The sequence below is a fragment of the Sturnira hondurensis genome, unplaced genomic scaffold (assembly GCF_014824575.4).
Source record: "Sturnira hondurensis isolate 20B ecotype Veracruz unplaced genomic scaffold, ASM1482457v3 Scaffold0010448, whole genome shotgun sequence".
Classification (NCBI taxonomy): Eukaryota; Metazoa; Chordata; class Mammalia; order Chiroptera; family Phyllostomidae; genus Sturnira; species Sturnira hondurensis.
In genome coordinates, this window is record NW_028083079.1 from 1,532,897 (window position 1) to 1,550,000 (window position 17,104).

The following is a 17,104-nucleotide window of genomic DNA, read 5'->3' on the forward strand; positions in this document are numbered from 1 at the left end:
GATAACAATTCTCACCTCGTCTATGTCATAAAATTGTTAGGAGATTACTTTAGAAAATGGGTGTAAAAACATCTTTTAAGCCATAAACGATTAGTCTTGGACATAGTGAGCAAGAAGCCGAATCTGAAGTTGTAAGCTTTTTGCAAAGTTGTTCAACTTCATCCAGAAATGCGTTCCCCTCCCTTCCGGCCCTCCCTCTCCCGCGTGACCACGCCCCTCCTCACCTTCATGTTCCAGCACCCCCTCTGTTCAAGCTCGCTGGCATTGGTGGGATTCAGGCTCAGCAGCGAAAGGCCAAACTACAGCTTTGTTTAAAAGTACTTGTGCTTTTATTAAAAAAAATACAATCAGGTACTGTCCACGTGTGTTTTGGAAAGGGAGATGTCTTTAAAAGTCTTTAGCTTTCATCATCATTATTATATTAATAACATTAATTACATCCTTAAAATGGAAACGGCATTGCTTTTCTGGGTTCCGCAGTACGAAATGTAGAAAACAGGCATGGCTCCCAATGACACACATCGAACCGTTGCTAACAAAAATAGTGATAATGAATCACGCAGCTCTGCGTAAAGTACAGCTGGTTCTAGAACAGACTACCCCTGCGCAGCGCCCCCTCTCCCACTCCCAGAGCCGCGGGGAGGAGGGAAACCGGAAACTCCTGTGCTGCTGTCCCGGGAGCGATTTGCTGATTCGAGCAACAAAGCAGAAACCTGCTGGAGACCGTTGTCTTTGGTGCGAAGGAAGGAATCGCGGAGTGCGGAGGCCAGCGCTCCCGCCCGCGGCCCCGAGGCTCCCTGGTCAGGGTTAACTCCTGCCAAGGGCCCGGGCGTGGCTTGACGACGGTTAGATGGGTTGTACTGATACTTTGGTAGAGTTCTTGTCTTCCGCTGGGCCCTACACTTCTCTCCCAGTTGTCCCCGAATGTTACGCCCGTTTGCGCCTGCCTTCCAGATTTCGGAAGTTGCTGGGTCTCACCTTCATCTCGGCGAACTGGATTGAGTGCTCGTGGCCCTTCCAGTGGAACCAGTTAACACCCTGCAAGAGAGAGAAGCCCTCCAGATTGGGTGCCGCTGGGCGAGGCGGTCACGGACCGTTGCTCCTCAGCTGAGGGAACGGGTCTGTTTCCACGTGGCTATTTGGTAGTTCACAGCTGTCTCCTGCCTCTGCGTCTATTGCTCTGGGCAGGGGAAACTCTCAGAGGGCCTGGCGGGATCTGACTCAGTGATTTCACTTTAGTCAAAAGCCACTGTGGTGTGATCTTCGACCTTTAAACCGAGTGGCGGCTGATGAAACTTGCCATCGTGAGGCATGGTACTAACGGGATTCAGATCCTGACTGGACGTTACAGGGTTGAGTAGCTGTATCCAGGGGAGTCTATAATTCACAGGCTGCCTACAAAGCACTTTAATAGGGGTTGGTGTGGAAAGGCGGAACGACCACAGATGTAACACGTTTTGGACCCTGGCACATAGTATTAAATCTCAGTGCTCTTGCCTGAGAGAGAAATGGTCTTGAACAAGTTACCAACATTTCTGGGCCTCAGGTTCACTATTTTTTAAAGGTCTAACAACCTTGAAAGGTTGCTATGAAGATGAAACGGATTTGTGAAGGATCTGTCATAGCGGCTGGAGCAGAGTCAGTTAGGACCGGGCTCCCAGCCCTCTTTGGTGGCCTTTTGCATGCTCTCCTTCTTCTGCCAAAATTGGCTGGGAGGATGGACCAAGCGGCTTCCTTTTGGCATGTAGCTTTTTTTATTTTTCAGGGAGACTGTGCTACACTGATGTTGGGGGAAAGGCAGGGAAGGCGATGCGATAATGCACAGAGTGGAAGTGTGGCCAGCAACGTAATGAGACGGAGGAAACACCTGTGCTCGCCTGGCTTCACCTGGATGGCCTCCCCGAATCTGCTCTCCTTCTGGCATGCAGAGATTTTGTCTGGGAAGAGCTTTCTGTTCTGAAATCCACCTGACCCGTGGTTCCCCTCTGGAACTGCGAGAGTTGACTCATGCTGTTTCTATAATTTCACCTGACCTGCACTGTCACTGAGGTTTCTCCCTGTGGTACTGGGAAAAACACACCACCTACCTGAGGTTCCTGCCTCCTAGTCTCACCCCCAGCCAGCTTCCCAAGCCTGGCCCTCGGCCTCACAATCTACTCACCTGACTGTGGTTATCGTCTCCATATCTGCCCATTAGGTTGACACGGTGACAGTTCTTATACCAGAAGGCCCCCTTGTAGGACAGAGCACAGTTGGTGATGGCTGAGTCCGTGTCCTTGTCGAAGGTAGAAAAGGACCTGCCATTGTGGTAGGCCATCGAATCACCTGGGAGAGAGAAAGTGTGCACCTGAGAGATCCCAGCTGGAGTTTCCTGTGGGTTGCGAAGGGCAAAACCAGGGGGGACAATGGAAAGGGGGTGGGCCGGCCTTGAATATTGGACCCAGATGTAGGATCACATACAGGACTGGATGGGTTGTGAGTGCCACCCACAGATGTGTTTCTGATGGAAGCAGCATCTGATCAGATTCCGATAATCTGGTAGAAAGAGGGCCATGGGTGGCTTTGGAGGGTCCAGCTTCAAGTCCCAGGTCTTCTGTTCCCTAGCTGTGACCTTGCACAAGTCAAGCCTCTTGCTGAACCTTAGTTTTCTCATCTAAAAAATGGAACCAGCATGTTGCTTCTATCCACCTCAGGGTGCTGTTGGGACCGTATATGAAGGTGTATGCTATAAAGGTAGGGTGCTGAGCAAAGAGTTAGGATTGTTATTTTTATGATTTGTTGGATTTTTCCATAAAGGAGCTCACTGAGCGATGTGAGAAATCTGTGTTTAAGAATGCTTTCCCCAAATACAACTATTTAGAGCCACACTTAGAATGAAAACCCTTCAGTTATTAGATGTCACCAAATAGCCTGTGTTTTACATATTTTTCATAGTGTTTATGGGACCAGCATCCCCTGCTTCTTAGACAAAAAGTCCATTTATAGATAGTGCTTTCTGGGACTCTACTTTGTAATTGAACACACTGAATTTTAGGAACATTTACGTGCCCTTTCTTTCTGTGTACCTCACTCCCCACCCGGTGCATAAAAATATGAAATGCCATGGCTCACGAGCCTGATATTTCGGAGCAAGTTGTCCGAGGGCTCAGATGCCCTTTTAAGCTGCCAAGAGCGTGAACATGGCAGGCAGAGCCGATGAGATGCCCCCTGTAAGGGCTGCCTTTGTGCAGGGGCACATCCCAGCTCATCTGAGGTGGGAAAACCGAGAGGCCGGTGGGCGGGGGCTCGCTCATTCCTGCAGCTCCAGCAGCATCTTTGTCTGCCAGGTAACTAGACCCTTTTTGCCTGAGGCTGTCTCAGTCAAAGAGGTATTTATTGCCAGGTTGTAAACCACCAGAATTCTTTGAGGGATCCCTCAAAGAACAAAAATAGTTTTTACCCCCAGGTCTTCCTCTTCTCTTAGAGTTCCCTCTCTTCTTTGACTGAGCCTGGCTTTTGGTGAACCCTTATCAGGAGGTGTTTCCCCCCATTATACACGTTTCCTTGGAGGGCTCAGAGAGGCTGGGTATGTCCCGCAGCATCTGTCTCTTCTGTTTTTGCATACACGACTGAGAGCCGCCCAAAGTGGGCCTGGGGAGCATGGGGTGGGCACACTCTCAGACCTGACCTGCCTTGATACCAGGAACAGCTTCTGCAGCCAGGCTGGTGCCCTGGGCCCACCTGCTACGAGCTGTCTCACCTTGGGCAAATCGCCAAGCTTTTCTGAGCCTTGGTTTTCTCCCCTGTGTCTTCCTGGCATGGTTTTTGCGAGAGTTAAATGGGGGTAATGTACGGGAGATATCTGTGAAAGAGATTATTACCTACTAGGCCTAAATGCATGTTGTTTCCCTACTTATTTCTCCTCTAAAGGGGAGCCAGAAAACCATGCAAAGGTCATTTCAAGTCAAAGAAATCTTTGAGATATGAACTAGGTTATGGACGAGACAAGGAATGAAAAGGCCGCTGGAGAGCTAGTGGTCGGGCTGAGTCTGGATGACTGTGTGACAGGGATGTCTTAGAAGAGATTCAAGCCGTTGGGTGATGGAGTGGACGGTTTGCACAGACCAGCCACACCACCCACAGTGGGTGGCATCACCAGGGAACTTGGAAAAAATGCTGACTCTGGGTGTGTCAGCACGGCACATTCCCAGGATGCCCCGGGGGGTCATGTGTCACAGTAACCTGAGAAGCACTGGCTCATGTGCGTATTAAGGCCTGAGAGGCTGTTTTTCTATCAGTCTAAAACCTGTATCTAAAAGTGGATAAGAAGATGTAGTTTTAAGCGATGGCAGCTACAGATCAGTCCTGCTTGTCCTGCGTCCCAACCTCCTCTGTTTCAGTGACCAAAATATCTATCTCCCCAACCGTGTTCAACAGCAGTTCTTCCGCATTAGCACCCAGTAGGGATTCACCTAGTTGTTGATGCAATCTGTGGGTGGACTCATGAAGGACGGGATGACGAAAGGAAGAATCAGCTGAGAACACGAGCTGGTCCTGTGGTTCCTACCTGCTGTGCCGCTGTACCCCTCCACCTTCAGCTTGTAGCGAGTCTTGGCATCTCCCACGCTGAACCTGTCGTAGACAGCATAGGCTGTCTTCCCATGGTCCCGCAGGTCCACGCGGAGCTCATACTGCCCCTGGGATGTTATTTTGTTCAGGTTGTCCAGCCCTGTGGATGACAGGCAGGGGTTGATGCAGAAGCACAGTGACTGAGGCCATTACTTCCACTCCACTGTGTCAGAGCGGTGGCTGTGTACGCTACGGAGACTTGAGTCACACACAGACCCAGGCTGGCTCCTTGCTGGTGCAACACCAGGCGAAACAGATGATGTTTCTGAGCCTCAGGTAAAATCAGGGTGACAAGCTTTGCCCTGCCAACCTCCTAGGGTATTGTGAAGATCAAAGGAGGTAAGGTGGGAAAACTCCTTATAAACTCTAAAGCTCCTTACAAGTGAAGGACAGTGGATGACAGAGGGATCCACCTGCCCTGCCTAGGCACTGGTGCAGAGGACAGTGCCCTCTGCTGGCAGGTTGTGGGAAAATGGCAGCTGTGAGGGTGTGAGGATGTACTGTTGGCTTGGAAGATTTCAAATTGCAGCTCAAATGCCTACATATTCACTTGGTAAGATGGGGATTTTGTACCTTACAGGGGTGCTTAGAGGTGATGGTTATAAACAGCCCATCTCAGCCCTGGGAGACCAGAACAGAAGCAGTTCATGGCATTGGTAAGGACGATTCTATAAATGGTTCAGTGAATGACTTAAGGCTAAGCTCATTCTTAAGGCCTGGCTGTTGGCTCTCCCTCGGCCAGATTTTTATTTTTAATGATCCAGAGAATTTAAAGTATTTTCCACTGAGGAGTTGAGATTCTGAGTCTACTACCAGAGCTGTCTCCTCCTCATCCATCTCTCTCCTATAGGTTGCTGTGGGCTGGGACAGTGACAAGGAGGGCAGACATGGGCGTTCGGGTCACAGACATGCAGGGCTGCGTTACCAAGCCAGAATTCTTCTCTGCGGTCCCCAAAGCCAGCAGCATAGGCCTTCCAGTTTCGGTAGAAATCCTCATGCCCGTTTTTGCGTCTCAGGAATACCTGTGAACGTAACCAGTGAAGCTGGGTGCGTGCAAGCTACTGAAGGAGGGAGAAGGCGTCTTCCTGAGAGGGCGAGCACTAGATTGCAGGGAAGCACCAGTCCCCAGCTCTGTCCGCCACTCGTTGGCCAGGTAACGCTGGGCAGGTCACCTCCCCTCTCTGAGCCTTGGTGTCCCCACTTAAAGAACAGGCACTGAAAATACCACACAGCTCTGAGTGGGAATCATGTGTCAATCAATGCACCGGCACCCCCGTAACAAATGCATCATCCTGGGGTGAGATGATGATAGCAGGAGAGACTGCAGGTGGGGGCTGCGTGGGGGTATTGGGCACTCACTGTACCGTGCGCTCCATTTTGTTGCACCTAAAACTGCTCTAAAAAAGAGGGTTTATTTAAGTCTTTGGACAACAGGGTAGGGATTGGCAGAGGGAGTGGGGGGAGGGATGGGCAGGACAGGGAACAGCAGGGGAAAAATTGGGGCTGTAATTGAACAACAATGAAAAAAAAAAAAGTTTGTCAATTGCAAAATGCTACCCAGATTGCATGGTAGAGATTGAAATAATTCACATAAAGCTCTTGGCACACTGCCTGGTGGAGAGCAGGTACTAATTAATACACAGAGTGGGTTTATGACCACTGTCATGTTTACGCATCACAGAGCTGAGGGCCAGAGGAAGTAAATCACAAGCAAATGATTTTCTTCTGTTTTTTAACCCTCAGCTTTTTCCCAGTCTTTGGTGTGAGAGCTAACCCCTGAGTGTCTCTGTGTGACAGGCGCTATCTGACAAAGCCTCATGCACCTTGGGGTCAGAGTGCAGGGAGAGGACCTCCGAGTCCTACCCGCCCCACGTGCCCTCTGCCCCCAGGCCCCTTGACTGAGGTTTCAGTGATACTCACGATCCATCCACCCCCATCAGAGGTCATGTCACAGAAGACCTCCAGAGGCTGGGTCTTATCACTGTTCAGATAAATGGTGTAGAGGCCAGAGGTCGTGTCTCCATTTAGCATGGCTTGGGAGCAGTCCCTGGGGAATGGGTACAGGAGTCCAACTGCAGGAGGAGAGGAAAAGGTGGCTGTCAGAGTGGGAGACCTGAGGTGGTGCTACTCTGTTGGCTGGATGACGTACCCTCCCTGAGATGTTTTCCCTTACATGCAAGACGGGGACAGAATCTATTTTGCGAGGGCACAATGAGGCGTAGAGATTATGGATGTAAGGGACACATCCATCTCTGTCCCTCAGATGGGTGGAAGCCATCAGCGATGGCAGTGGGGGGAAGACTAAGCCACTCGGATGGGCATGTAGGAGGCTGGCCTTGATCTGCCTGGAGCAGCCGGGCAGCGTCTGATGAGCACACAGGTGCTGGCCAGGATGGCTGGATTCCTAGCACCCTGCGGGTGGCCCACTGTGCATCAGGGCACTCTGTGAGGCTGGATGCATCCCAGTGTCATCAGACAACTCAGAAACCAAAGACGAGGGTTCCAGTCCTCAACTTGCCCCTTCCTTGCCTTGGGATGCTAGAGAAGGCATTTAACTGCCCTGCGCTTGGGAATCTTAGATGGGGGAACATGAGAATGCCTGGGGAATCTCCAAGTGCAATACTGTGATGCAAAACATTAAAAACATGATGGATACAGACCGTCTTGGGTCTGTGTTTAACAGGTGGCACAGAGAATTGATGGCCAGAGGAGTTCTTTTTTCTGATCTGACTCCCTACTGGGCCACTGTACTTTACCTCCACCTGAAGTTGCAGCATTAGCTGTTGTCTCTTTCATAGCCCTAGCCTGAGAGCATCTTTAGGGCACACTCATATTATTGTGTTCTCAGCACTGTTGTTGTGTTCTCAGCACCTGGCATAAGTTCTGTCAGAGGTACGTTTGTGCACTTCCCTTAGCAGGTGTATGCAGAGTGACCAGAGTGAAGTGTGAAGGGCAGGTTCAAGGCTCTCCAAAGACCAACGCCTCCCTTCTCAGGAATGGCTGCTTCCTCTTATTCACCAGTGGAATGCCTTGCATGTCTGCTATCTTCAGAAGACCCCCCAGTGGCAGGGTGCAGAGACGGTGCCCTGGTCCTGGAACACCTGAGCCCAAATCTGACTCTAACTCATGGTGGAGCCTTGAGAAGGTCACTGAGTCTCTGGGAACCCGCGTTTCCCCACCAAAAACTGGGTATGGTATTCCTGGCTCACCACACCATCTTGGTGGGAAGACAGGTGTGTGATTTTGAATCTGGACAGGCTTTGTAAATGCTGACATCCTAAGAAAAAAAGAGAGGGACCCTAAGCTTACAATGAGCCCCAAGAATGGACTGCACAATGGGCAAGGATGACAAATACAATGCAAGGACCCTCACAACAGTCGTGTGAAGAAGGGATGATTATTAATCCCATTTTATAGATGGGATAACTGAGGCTTAGAGAATGGCAGTGATTTTCCTGAGTCATGCAGAGCAAATGGTGGAAATGAGGACTGAGTTCAGATATTCTCACTACTGACTCTCCTCCCCTTTTGCCATGAGTCCCATTATCCTTTGCACCCACATTCCCTGGGCTTTCAGGTAGTCGCAGGGAACTAATCCTTTTTAGAGGTTGGTAGAAAGGTTTAATGTAGCAGAGAAGGAGAGGAGGGTTGGTTCAGCTCATGAAGTGTGGTCCCTGAGCTGCTTACCTGTGGTGAAGATGGTCTGGACCAGCTTGCTCCTCAGGGGCCCGTGCAGTGCCTGGATCTTTGCTGTGTAGTGAGTGGATGGACTCAGCTCTGCTAGGCTGTAGGAGGTGGTGTCTGGGCCCAAAATGACTTCCTAAGGGCAGAAGAAAGAATATAATAACTTTTGGCCACATAAATCCTTGGGTACAGATGGTGCATTCACTCATTCAACCATCCATGTATTTCTTTTTCTTCCCTTTTACCCCCATTTATTTCTTTATTCAATAGGAACCCACTGGTCCCAATCTGTGCCAGCTTCCATGCTCACTCCTCAGATGTCAGAGACGGAGGAACGCAGCACGAGCTAAGGTCTTGGGCCCAGAAGAGGCAGAGCTAATTAAAATAATGTGAAAAGGCAACAATCGGCCTCAGTCATCCTTGGTTTTCGGTGAGGGAGTGACAGGAGAGGTAGGAAAAGACCAGGTGACAAGGGGCCTTAAATGCCATGCTATGGAATTTAGAGTTTGTCATGATAAGAAATGGAGATTCCTGAAAGGTTTATGACATGAGCCAAATTTAGTCTGGTAGCAAGGTGGATTACACAAAGGACAAAAGGTTTAGACTTTGAGACAGTTATATCAGTGGTCCCTAAATACGGCTCTTTTTCACAGTCCTCTGGAAAGCTTTAGAATAATGCAACACCTGGGCTCCATCCCAGACGAGATCATAGGGGCTGGAAGTAGGGCCTGACCAGGTGCCTATTTAAGAGACTCCCCAGGTGATTTTGAAGCCCAGTCAGTTTGGAGCTCTCGTCAGCCAGGAGGTGATTACAGTGCTGGGTAGGCAGGGCATGTGAAGGCTTGGGCTGACGGAGCACGCCTCTCTTCTAGAACCAAGGCATCCAGGAGAGGCCGATGTGTGCAGCTGCCATACACATCTGCAAACTAACTATGCGTGTAGTCTGTGACTGGTCGCCGTGATGCTGCCCAGAGGTGACCGGTTTCAATTTGCAGGAAATTCTCTTTCTTTTCAAGTCTTCTTTCTAGCTTCCCATGCCTGTGAAGTCACCTTTTAGCAAACAACCTTGGTGTGTGGGGTTGGAATTCCACCTGCATTCCCAGCTAACCAAACGCAGTAGTGCCCGTACAATCTGCAGACATGGCCGACTGGGGTTAGGCAGTGATGGCTCAGTATGGAGGCCCCCGGAAGGTTCTCTGCATCCTCATGACTCAGCAGGTGAAGTTATCCTGATTCTTCCAATGGGGGAGGGGTTTCAGAGAAGCTGAGAGACTTGCTGTCACTCCATAATTTATTGGTGGCAGAGGATGGTCCTCCAATGTCCCATCCAGGACTCTTCCGTTCTACACCAATCTGACTTTCTGGTGACTCACATAAAGCTGGGAACTGGACATGCAGGAAAGTAAACCAGGGTGTATGCTCATTTGATATCAGTGACCCAGTGACCTTTGCATGGTCCCCAGGTCTGGCCCTTGGGGAAGGATCAGGTACAGAGCTGGGTTCATTGAATTACTTGGGGATACAATTACCTACGAGCTCTCTAGGTTGCTGTGCAAAGTCATTTTCTAGGCAACTAGGATAGATTGAAATGAGACTCCTGACTTTAGGAGAACACCAAATCCTAGAACACCAAATTCCTGCCTGGCCAGGAAGGGACCTTAGAGATTGGTGGGTCCAATGCACTCATTTTATAGATGTGAACACTGCCACCCGTAGGAAGTAAGAAACTTGCCTCTCTTCACACAGGGAGTTAGTTCGTTGTTATACCAACCCCAAGCAGGGCCATGATGGTAACTAGAAATGTGTGTCCACTTCTGGCTGAGCATGGCAGATCGGACATGCCAGTCTATCTCTACTGGCCTCTGATGCCCACTAAAATGAGTGTGAGGGGACATAGAGTGTAAACCCACAAAGTGAGGAACATGACAGAGGAGACAGCCCCAGGCACGTGGTGCCAATGGAATCCTGGTAGATGGAAAGTGTGCAGGGGAGTGACAACTGAGGCAGAGAACGGAGAATGCTGGGGGCTGAGTTGGCAGAGCCGTCAGAGGCCTGATGACGAATGCCCAGGGAGTTCAGGAATGGAGTGCGTGCAGGGGCAAAGATGCCTTTGAAGGTCAGTGTGGGGCGTGGCTGAACAAAAGTGTGTTTAAAAGCTTTGTGCGAGAGAAGGACCCCCCCAGCTTTAACAGTCTGCACGATGGTCCTTCCCAGCCCAGAGGGGAGGCAGAGTCCAGCCTCTGGAAAGGCTGAGCCAGGGAAGGGGCTCTGAGTCCAAATCCAGCAGGACTGGCTGCAGGGGAAGCTGAGGCAGAGAAGGAGAGGACACAGAAAGTTTGTGCACAGTGGGGCCCACGCTCTTTCTCCAGCTGGGCTCCTGGCAGCCTGGTTTGCAGGAGTGGGAGGGTCCTCCAGGGAGACTGAGTTGGTTAAGAGAAAGGGCTTACAGTAATGATACCTGGGCGTCCCCCCAAGATTGCTGGGTATTTGCCCCATAGTTGACAAGCCCTGTCTGTGTGACTGGAATTCCCAATCAGCTGTTTCATTCTTGGCTCCAGGGCAAAAGGACCAACAGACATTGGGTGGAAGTCTCCAGTGTGAAAGATGGAGACCTAAACCAAACCAACAGCAGTGAAACAGAGAAGAACTTGAAAGAAACACTATGCATGCTGTAGAATGAAAAAACAATAACATACATTCTCAGAGATAAAGAGAAGACGATGCACAAAATGCAAACAATATGCTAGGAACAGATAGATGTGCAGAGAATAAGTAAGAGATCCTGAAAATATAAAGTATGATGACTGAAATTAAAAATTTAATAACAAGTTTTAGAAGGTTAAGTTGGGAAAATTTCACTTGTGTGAAGGTCTAATGTTATTTCAAACTAAAAAGTAAAACAAAAAAGTTTCTTGGTAGAGAAATAAATAGTATGAACCACTTCTGTGAACAGTACTCACCGTTCATGACATAAGACCATGGTGATACATATTTCAAACATATAACAGAGAGATGCCTCTGGAAGGTAATATACGGATATGTAGCAAAAATGCAGAAGAAGCCTTTGGCCTTTGCTCAACAACATGTTAACAGATCAAGAATCCAGCTCCCAAACTGTTCTCAAGTCTTATGAGCAGTGGTTCTTGACCTTGGCCGGCTACCAAAACTGGAATCTGATGGAAATGAGAGATGCTGGAGCATATGATTCAGAAGGCATGGCATCCAGTCCCTATTAATTTGTTTTCCAGTTTCTCAGTTGCACTGGGATAGAGAAACACACCCAGATAATTCTTCCCAACTTTGTGCATAACAGAAAGGTTTCAGTTAGCAGTGGAGACTTGTTTATATACTTCAATATACCTTCACTGTACCGTCCACGGATTCATACACCAATAGGTAACCAGTGACAGATGCGCGGGGGGGTCGCCAGGTGAGGACAGCAGTTTCCGACTGAACCTCGGTAGCAGTCAAGTCTCTAGGAGCGTCGAGGTCTGGAGAAGATAAGACATTCAACAGCAGATAAGTCAGCACACGTAAGACAAAATCCCTGGCTGGGTATCCAGAGGCCTGGGCCTAAGTCCTTTTCTAACCATTGCCCTATACAACTTTGGATGGAGCCTTCCCCATCTGTAAATGAGGAGGTTGGGCCGTATAATCTCCAAAGACATATGTCCTCTGGGCTCCATCCCATCCTAGGGACCAGGTTTTTCTGAGCCCAACGTAGCCTTGATGCGCCTTGGACCGGGAGAGAAAGACACAGCTGTGAACGTATCACTGATGTCCCTTGTCCCTAAACAAGAGGACAGATGGATACTGATAGTGAGGATCACCCCTACTGAGAGGGCACTTCCTCCGTTTCCCTGCTTGCTACAGTTTGTGAAAAGGTCTGACTGTACAAAACCCCAACAGACATTTAGACAAACTTGCCTGAACAACCTTTCTCTTACAATATTTCCCTGCCTGGAACATGGATCGCTAAATACTGGACTGAGAGCCAGTAGGGGCTGGCTTTCTACTTAAAAGGTCTTCTTTTAAAATTGTTTTCTAGTCCACCAGAAGAACAGGTCATCCCAGTTCAAAAGGAAACCGTGTGCTTCTTCAGGTCAAGATTGAGTGGGCACTGGGGAATTTAGCTGACGGTGGATGCCATCACGCTGCACGGATCTGACTGAATAAGGAAGCTGGAGAGGGGACTGTTTAAGGTAGAGGGTCCTGGTGGCTTTGCACCTGTTGTAAACTTGGTATTGATGGTCGAGCTTTTCTGGGGCCCTTTTTCTGCAAAGATCCTCAGCGTGTACTCCGTGGCTGGCTCCAGGTTGGTCAGCACGTACTCCACCGTGTTCCCGGACACTGTTCTTGTAATTTCTGGCACTGCACAAGAAATACACACACCGAGGCAGTTACCTCTGCTGGTCTGAGCCACCAGCACACACACCTCCTTCTCACACAGACACTTACTTTCACTGGCCCTGCAGAAAAGCATGTTTGATTTCCTGAAGTGACTCACGCCCCCTTCTCTCTCTTGAGCACTCACCTCACGTACAAAGGATTCATCATATGGAGACTAAGTTTTTCCAGGCACCAAATCAGAGGAAAGGGGAACTGGGGGTGAGGAGAATTTTCCAGATGGTGCAGGCACAGCTGGAGGAGTGGTGCTGTAACATCTTTAAATGTTGCCCACACCTAATCTGTCTCGGGCTTGTGGTCCCTCTCCTTTTCACTTACTTACACGTCCTTCTATACTCTGACAAATGCTGTCAAGTCATTAGGCTGGAGGACCACCACCAACTGGACGACAGAAGCACCAGAGCCTGCTTCTGCCTTTGAGACCCACTGGGTCAGGTCCAAGGTGGAAACCAAACACCAGTGCCCAAGTGTGTGTGTTCACTCCCTAATCACTGGTGACCAACCATCCTGGCTTGCCAGGGACTGAGGAGTCTCTCAGGGCGTGGCGCTTTTAGTGCTAAAACAGGGAAAGTCCTGGGCAAATTGGAACGGGTTGGCCACCCTACCACATCATCTGTGAGCCCCCTCCCCACCTCCAGACCAGGCCCTTTCCTAGGCACCCCAAATTTCCATGATTCCCGTGAGTTATATTCTGATATATTTTAGGTGAGACAACACCATCTTCTCAGACTCAGAAGAGTTTGTGCACAGAGAATATTTACAAATTGAAGAATAAAAAGTAAACGCACACACCTCTCTTCCTCCCCGCTCCCCCCCAGCTCTGTCCTCACAAAGAACTCTCTCAGGTGGGTGCTGGGCCTGAGTTCAGACGTTCAGAGGCCCCAGACACAGATCAGAATGCCTTGTCCTCCAGTCGTTGAAAGGAAAACCCTACTGAACCATCAAATATAAAACCTGCATGTGCTTTGAGATTAATATAGTAACATTTTTTTCTAGAGGAGCTCATTACAAACACATGGCTCATTCATTGGAAAGGAATCTCTCTCCTCTCTCTTATTTACATTTGAGTTTAATAAAACAGGTGTTTAATTTGCCAACTGAGCATCTTAGGAAAGATGCCTGCTAAGACAAGGAACAATACCTTCTGATTCCTCAGACTTGCTACCCCTGGCCTCTCTCTGGCTCCTGAGAAGCCTAGGTTCCCAGCATCACCTGAAGTAGCCCATTTAAGATTAAGCTCCTGAACCCCTTCTTTCTAAGAGACGAGAGCTGCTTCCTAGAGAGGAAGAGAAAGGTGGAGACCCTCTCAGGACAGGAGGAACAGGCTAGGGATCATCCCTTTAGTTTTTCTTGAAATGGACGACTAGATTTCCTCGACAAAACCACAGCGTGGAAGCTCATTGACAACAGGCAGAGGCCTACAGGCAGGGCCTCCCTGTCACTCCCGCCCAGGCCCCGCCACACCACACCCACCCCTGCCCCAGCCCTCATTCTGAGGTGGAAATGGAGAGCCACAGGGACACTGCGGGCCTTCCAGCCTTGCCACCCATTTCTGTCATCCTTCACCAAAGGTGGCCAGAGAAGGGAGAACGAGGAGAGCTTTAGCAAGACAGACATTCCTCACGATGGGGCGGGTCTTAGACACAGCCTCACCTTTCTCCCCTGTGTAGGAGATGACATAACTGTCCACAGCGGCAATGGCCGGCTGCCACATGGCCAGGGCTTCTGAGTCAGTGACGTTGGCTGTCACCAGGCCAGAGGGGCTGTCCAGAGCTGCAAAGGAAGATGGTGATGTGTCAGAGAGATAGGCAATTGTGGGGTAGGACCTCAGACCACAGCTGTCCTCAGACCTCTGCTGTCCACCCTGCTCCCGGACTCCTGGATGGAGACACAGTGTCAGCTGCATGAAAGGTTCAGAGTCCTGACCCGGGAGCCAGGATGAGCGGGGTTTGAGTCAGGACTTCTTCCCTTGTTGGCCAGGTTACCTTGGGTCTCTATTTCCCCATCTGTAAAATGGGGATACTCATTCTGCCTGGTGGAATCCTCAGTGTTGTTCTAATTGTCACATGATATCACAGGTGGAAAGATGCTGTGTAAAATAGAAAGGGCTGACACGTGACAAGCATTATCATTATAGTTCCAATCACTTTCCCAAGGGAGAGAACTTAAAAAAAACCAGGAAACTTATGAAGTGGAGGCTGCCTGAGGCTTTTCGGGGGTTTGAGTGAGAGCTCTGGTTAGGAGGCGTGTAGAGGACATGGACCCGGGCTCTGGGGGCTGGGGGCTGGGGGCCGGGCTCCTCCTTGGTTTCTCTGCCTGGGGTCTGTGTGGCCTGCGTCATTTCCCTCTGCAAACCTCACTTCCTTCAGCTGTCAAAGGGGGACTGTTGTAAGGATGAACCTGGCGTTGTGTGTGATGTGTGCTGGGGACAGTGCTCAATAATGGCGGTGTTATTAATAGACCACTCAGGTGACTTGAAGTCACTGATATGATTTCCCAATGACTTGTTCTGGGAAAGCATGGATATTCACAGGGCCCTGGCCTCGTTGACTGACCACTGCTGCTGCCCAACACTGCTTTTTTAGAAACCAAGCTACTTACAACTATTTTCCCCTTGCACCCCATTTACCACTTAATTATTTCAGGACAACAGCCCCAGGAGGTGGAGGGCAGCTGTCATGAGGTCATTTGCAGATGACATGCCTGAATCCCAAGGGAGGCAATGACTGGCCTGACAGTCAGGAGTAGCCGAGTGATCTGGGGGGTCCACATCACCCACTCCAAGTTCCTTCCTGCTTCATCATGACTGCACAGAACCTCCTTTAACTGGCGAGGACACTGGTGCCTTGGGAAGAAAGGCATCCAGCTTTTGCTGTTTGGCCATGGAGAATCCATGAATAAAAAATTTCTATGGGGGCAATAATGGCTTGTGTGGCAGGGTGGACAAGACTCTGGCTTCAGATAGGATGTTTAATTGCATGTTATAAACTCTTTGAGGCTATTAAGATATTTTTAAAATTTCTACAAGGCCCATTCTTTGCATCCTTGAATGGATTAGACTAGATAATTGCTCATATATCAAAGGATAAATTGTTTACAGACATGGCTGCCTGAAGAGAAATTTCCCAGTTCATTCTTCTTCAATGCAATTCATTATTCCCCCCTCTTCACTGGGTGCTGTCCAAATCAGGTTATAACAGGAAAACAATCCTTTATTTGAGAAGAACACAGAGTTAGACTGACCTCAGCTGAAATCTGTTTCTAGCATTTACTAGTTATAGGGCTCTGGGTCTCAGTTGTTTCCTCTATAAAATGGGAGTGACAATAGCCATTTTAACGGTTAAATGTGAAGGGATTAGTAACAGAGCCAGGAATACGGTGGCTGCTCTGTGGAGAGCAGTAACTTCGTAGCTGCCACCGTACCACGTCTCTGTGAAGCACCTGCTTGAAAGGACCCTCGTGATCTGCTGGCACCAGGTGGGGAAGTGGGTGGAGGCTGATTGTACGCAGTCATCTTATACACAGATGCTTTACCTATATTGTTTCATGTGGTTCTTACAGCAGAGGAAGCAGAATTGTACCCATTTCACAGAGGGGGGAAGCTGGAGCCTAAAGAAATGAATTGACTACTCATGTATCTAGAAATGGTCAATCCAGGATTTCAACCCAGCTCAGTGTGACTCCCCAGCTTGGCCTTTTTCTTCCATGTGGCCCCGGGAAACAGAGGTCCAGGGTGTTTAAGGCTAAGATTAAGGTTCCCCAGCCCATAGGAGGAAGGTGATGGGTCTGAAATGAGGCATGTGATGCTTCAAATCCAGTCCCCTTCCCACTAAGATTTTCTAAGTGGAAACATTTTCCCAGCTGCTGAGTCATGAGTGATAATACCAAAGGCGACAACACCACCTGTGTTGAAAGTCCCGGAGATGGGTTCGCTTTCCTTGAAGCCCTTTGCGGCGATGATGCTGACAAGGTACTCGGATCCAGGTAAGAGTTTCACCAGCCTGGCCTGAGTCCTGGTTCCGTCCACAGTGACCACTTGAGGTGTACCTGGAACACAGCAAAGCAATGCTGGGGCAGGGGAGCCTCACGGAAACGCACTCACCATTGCCCCAAGCATGGGTGTATCCGATTCGGACATGACACCATACCCAGTGCCATTTTCTTGACTTCGCATTTGCTCCTGCCCTCTGGCATAAGAGAAGACATCTTACTTTTTGTACGATGTAATTTTCCACCCAGGCAGATGCCAAAATCCAAGCCAGGAGAGGAAAAAACATGAAGTCACAATGTGTTAAAAATGGCAAATTTCCGTTCAGTAGAGAGCTGTCATGTTGTGCAAATTTTATTTATTTCTCTCACGAAGAATACGGGAAGTTCACCAGGTGATGCACGTGTAACATATTTA

At 49.3% G+C, this 17,104-nt stretch overlaps 1 protein-coding gene across 7 annotated transcripts in view; it reads right to left on the bottom strand.

Moving 5' to 3' along the window:
* Positions 1-306: 306 nt before the first annotated feature.
* Positions 307-17,104, bottom strand: part of TNC (tenascin C) — a 94,991-nt gene continuing 78,193 nt past the window's right edge. For all 7 annotated transcript variants that reach the window (XM_037059139.1, XM_037059140.1, XM_037059142.1 and 4 more), the window contains 10 exons: positions 16,603-16,746; positions 14,353-14,472; positions 12,520-12,663; positions 11,653-11,783; positions 8,296-8,428; positions 6,529-6,680; positions 5,534-5,630; positions 4,547-4,708; positions 2,162-2,325; positions 307-1,038 (listed from right to left, as the gene is read on the bottom strand). In XM_037059139.1, the coding sequence (XP_036915034.1) occupies positions 928-1,038; positions 2,162-2,325; positions 4,547-4,708; positions 5,534-5,630; positions 6,529-6,680; positions 8,296-8,428; positions 11,653-11,783; positions 12,520-12,663; positions 14,353-14,472; positions 16,603-16,746 (1,358 nt within the window). In that variant the 3' untranslated portion in view covers positions 307-927. The remainder of the gene's footprint in view (positions 1,039-2,161; positions 2,326-4,546; positions 4,709-5,533; positions 5,631-6,528; positions 6,681-8,295; positions 8,429-11,652; positions 11,784-12,519; positions 12,664-14,352; positions 14,473-16,602; positions 16,747-17,104) is intronic.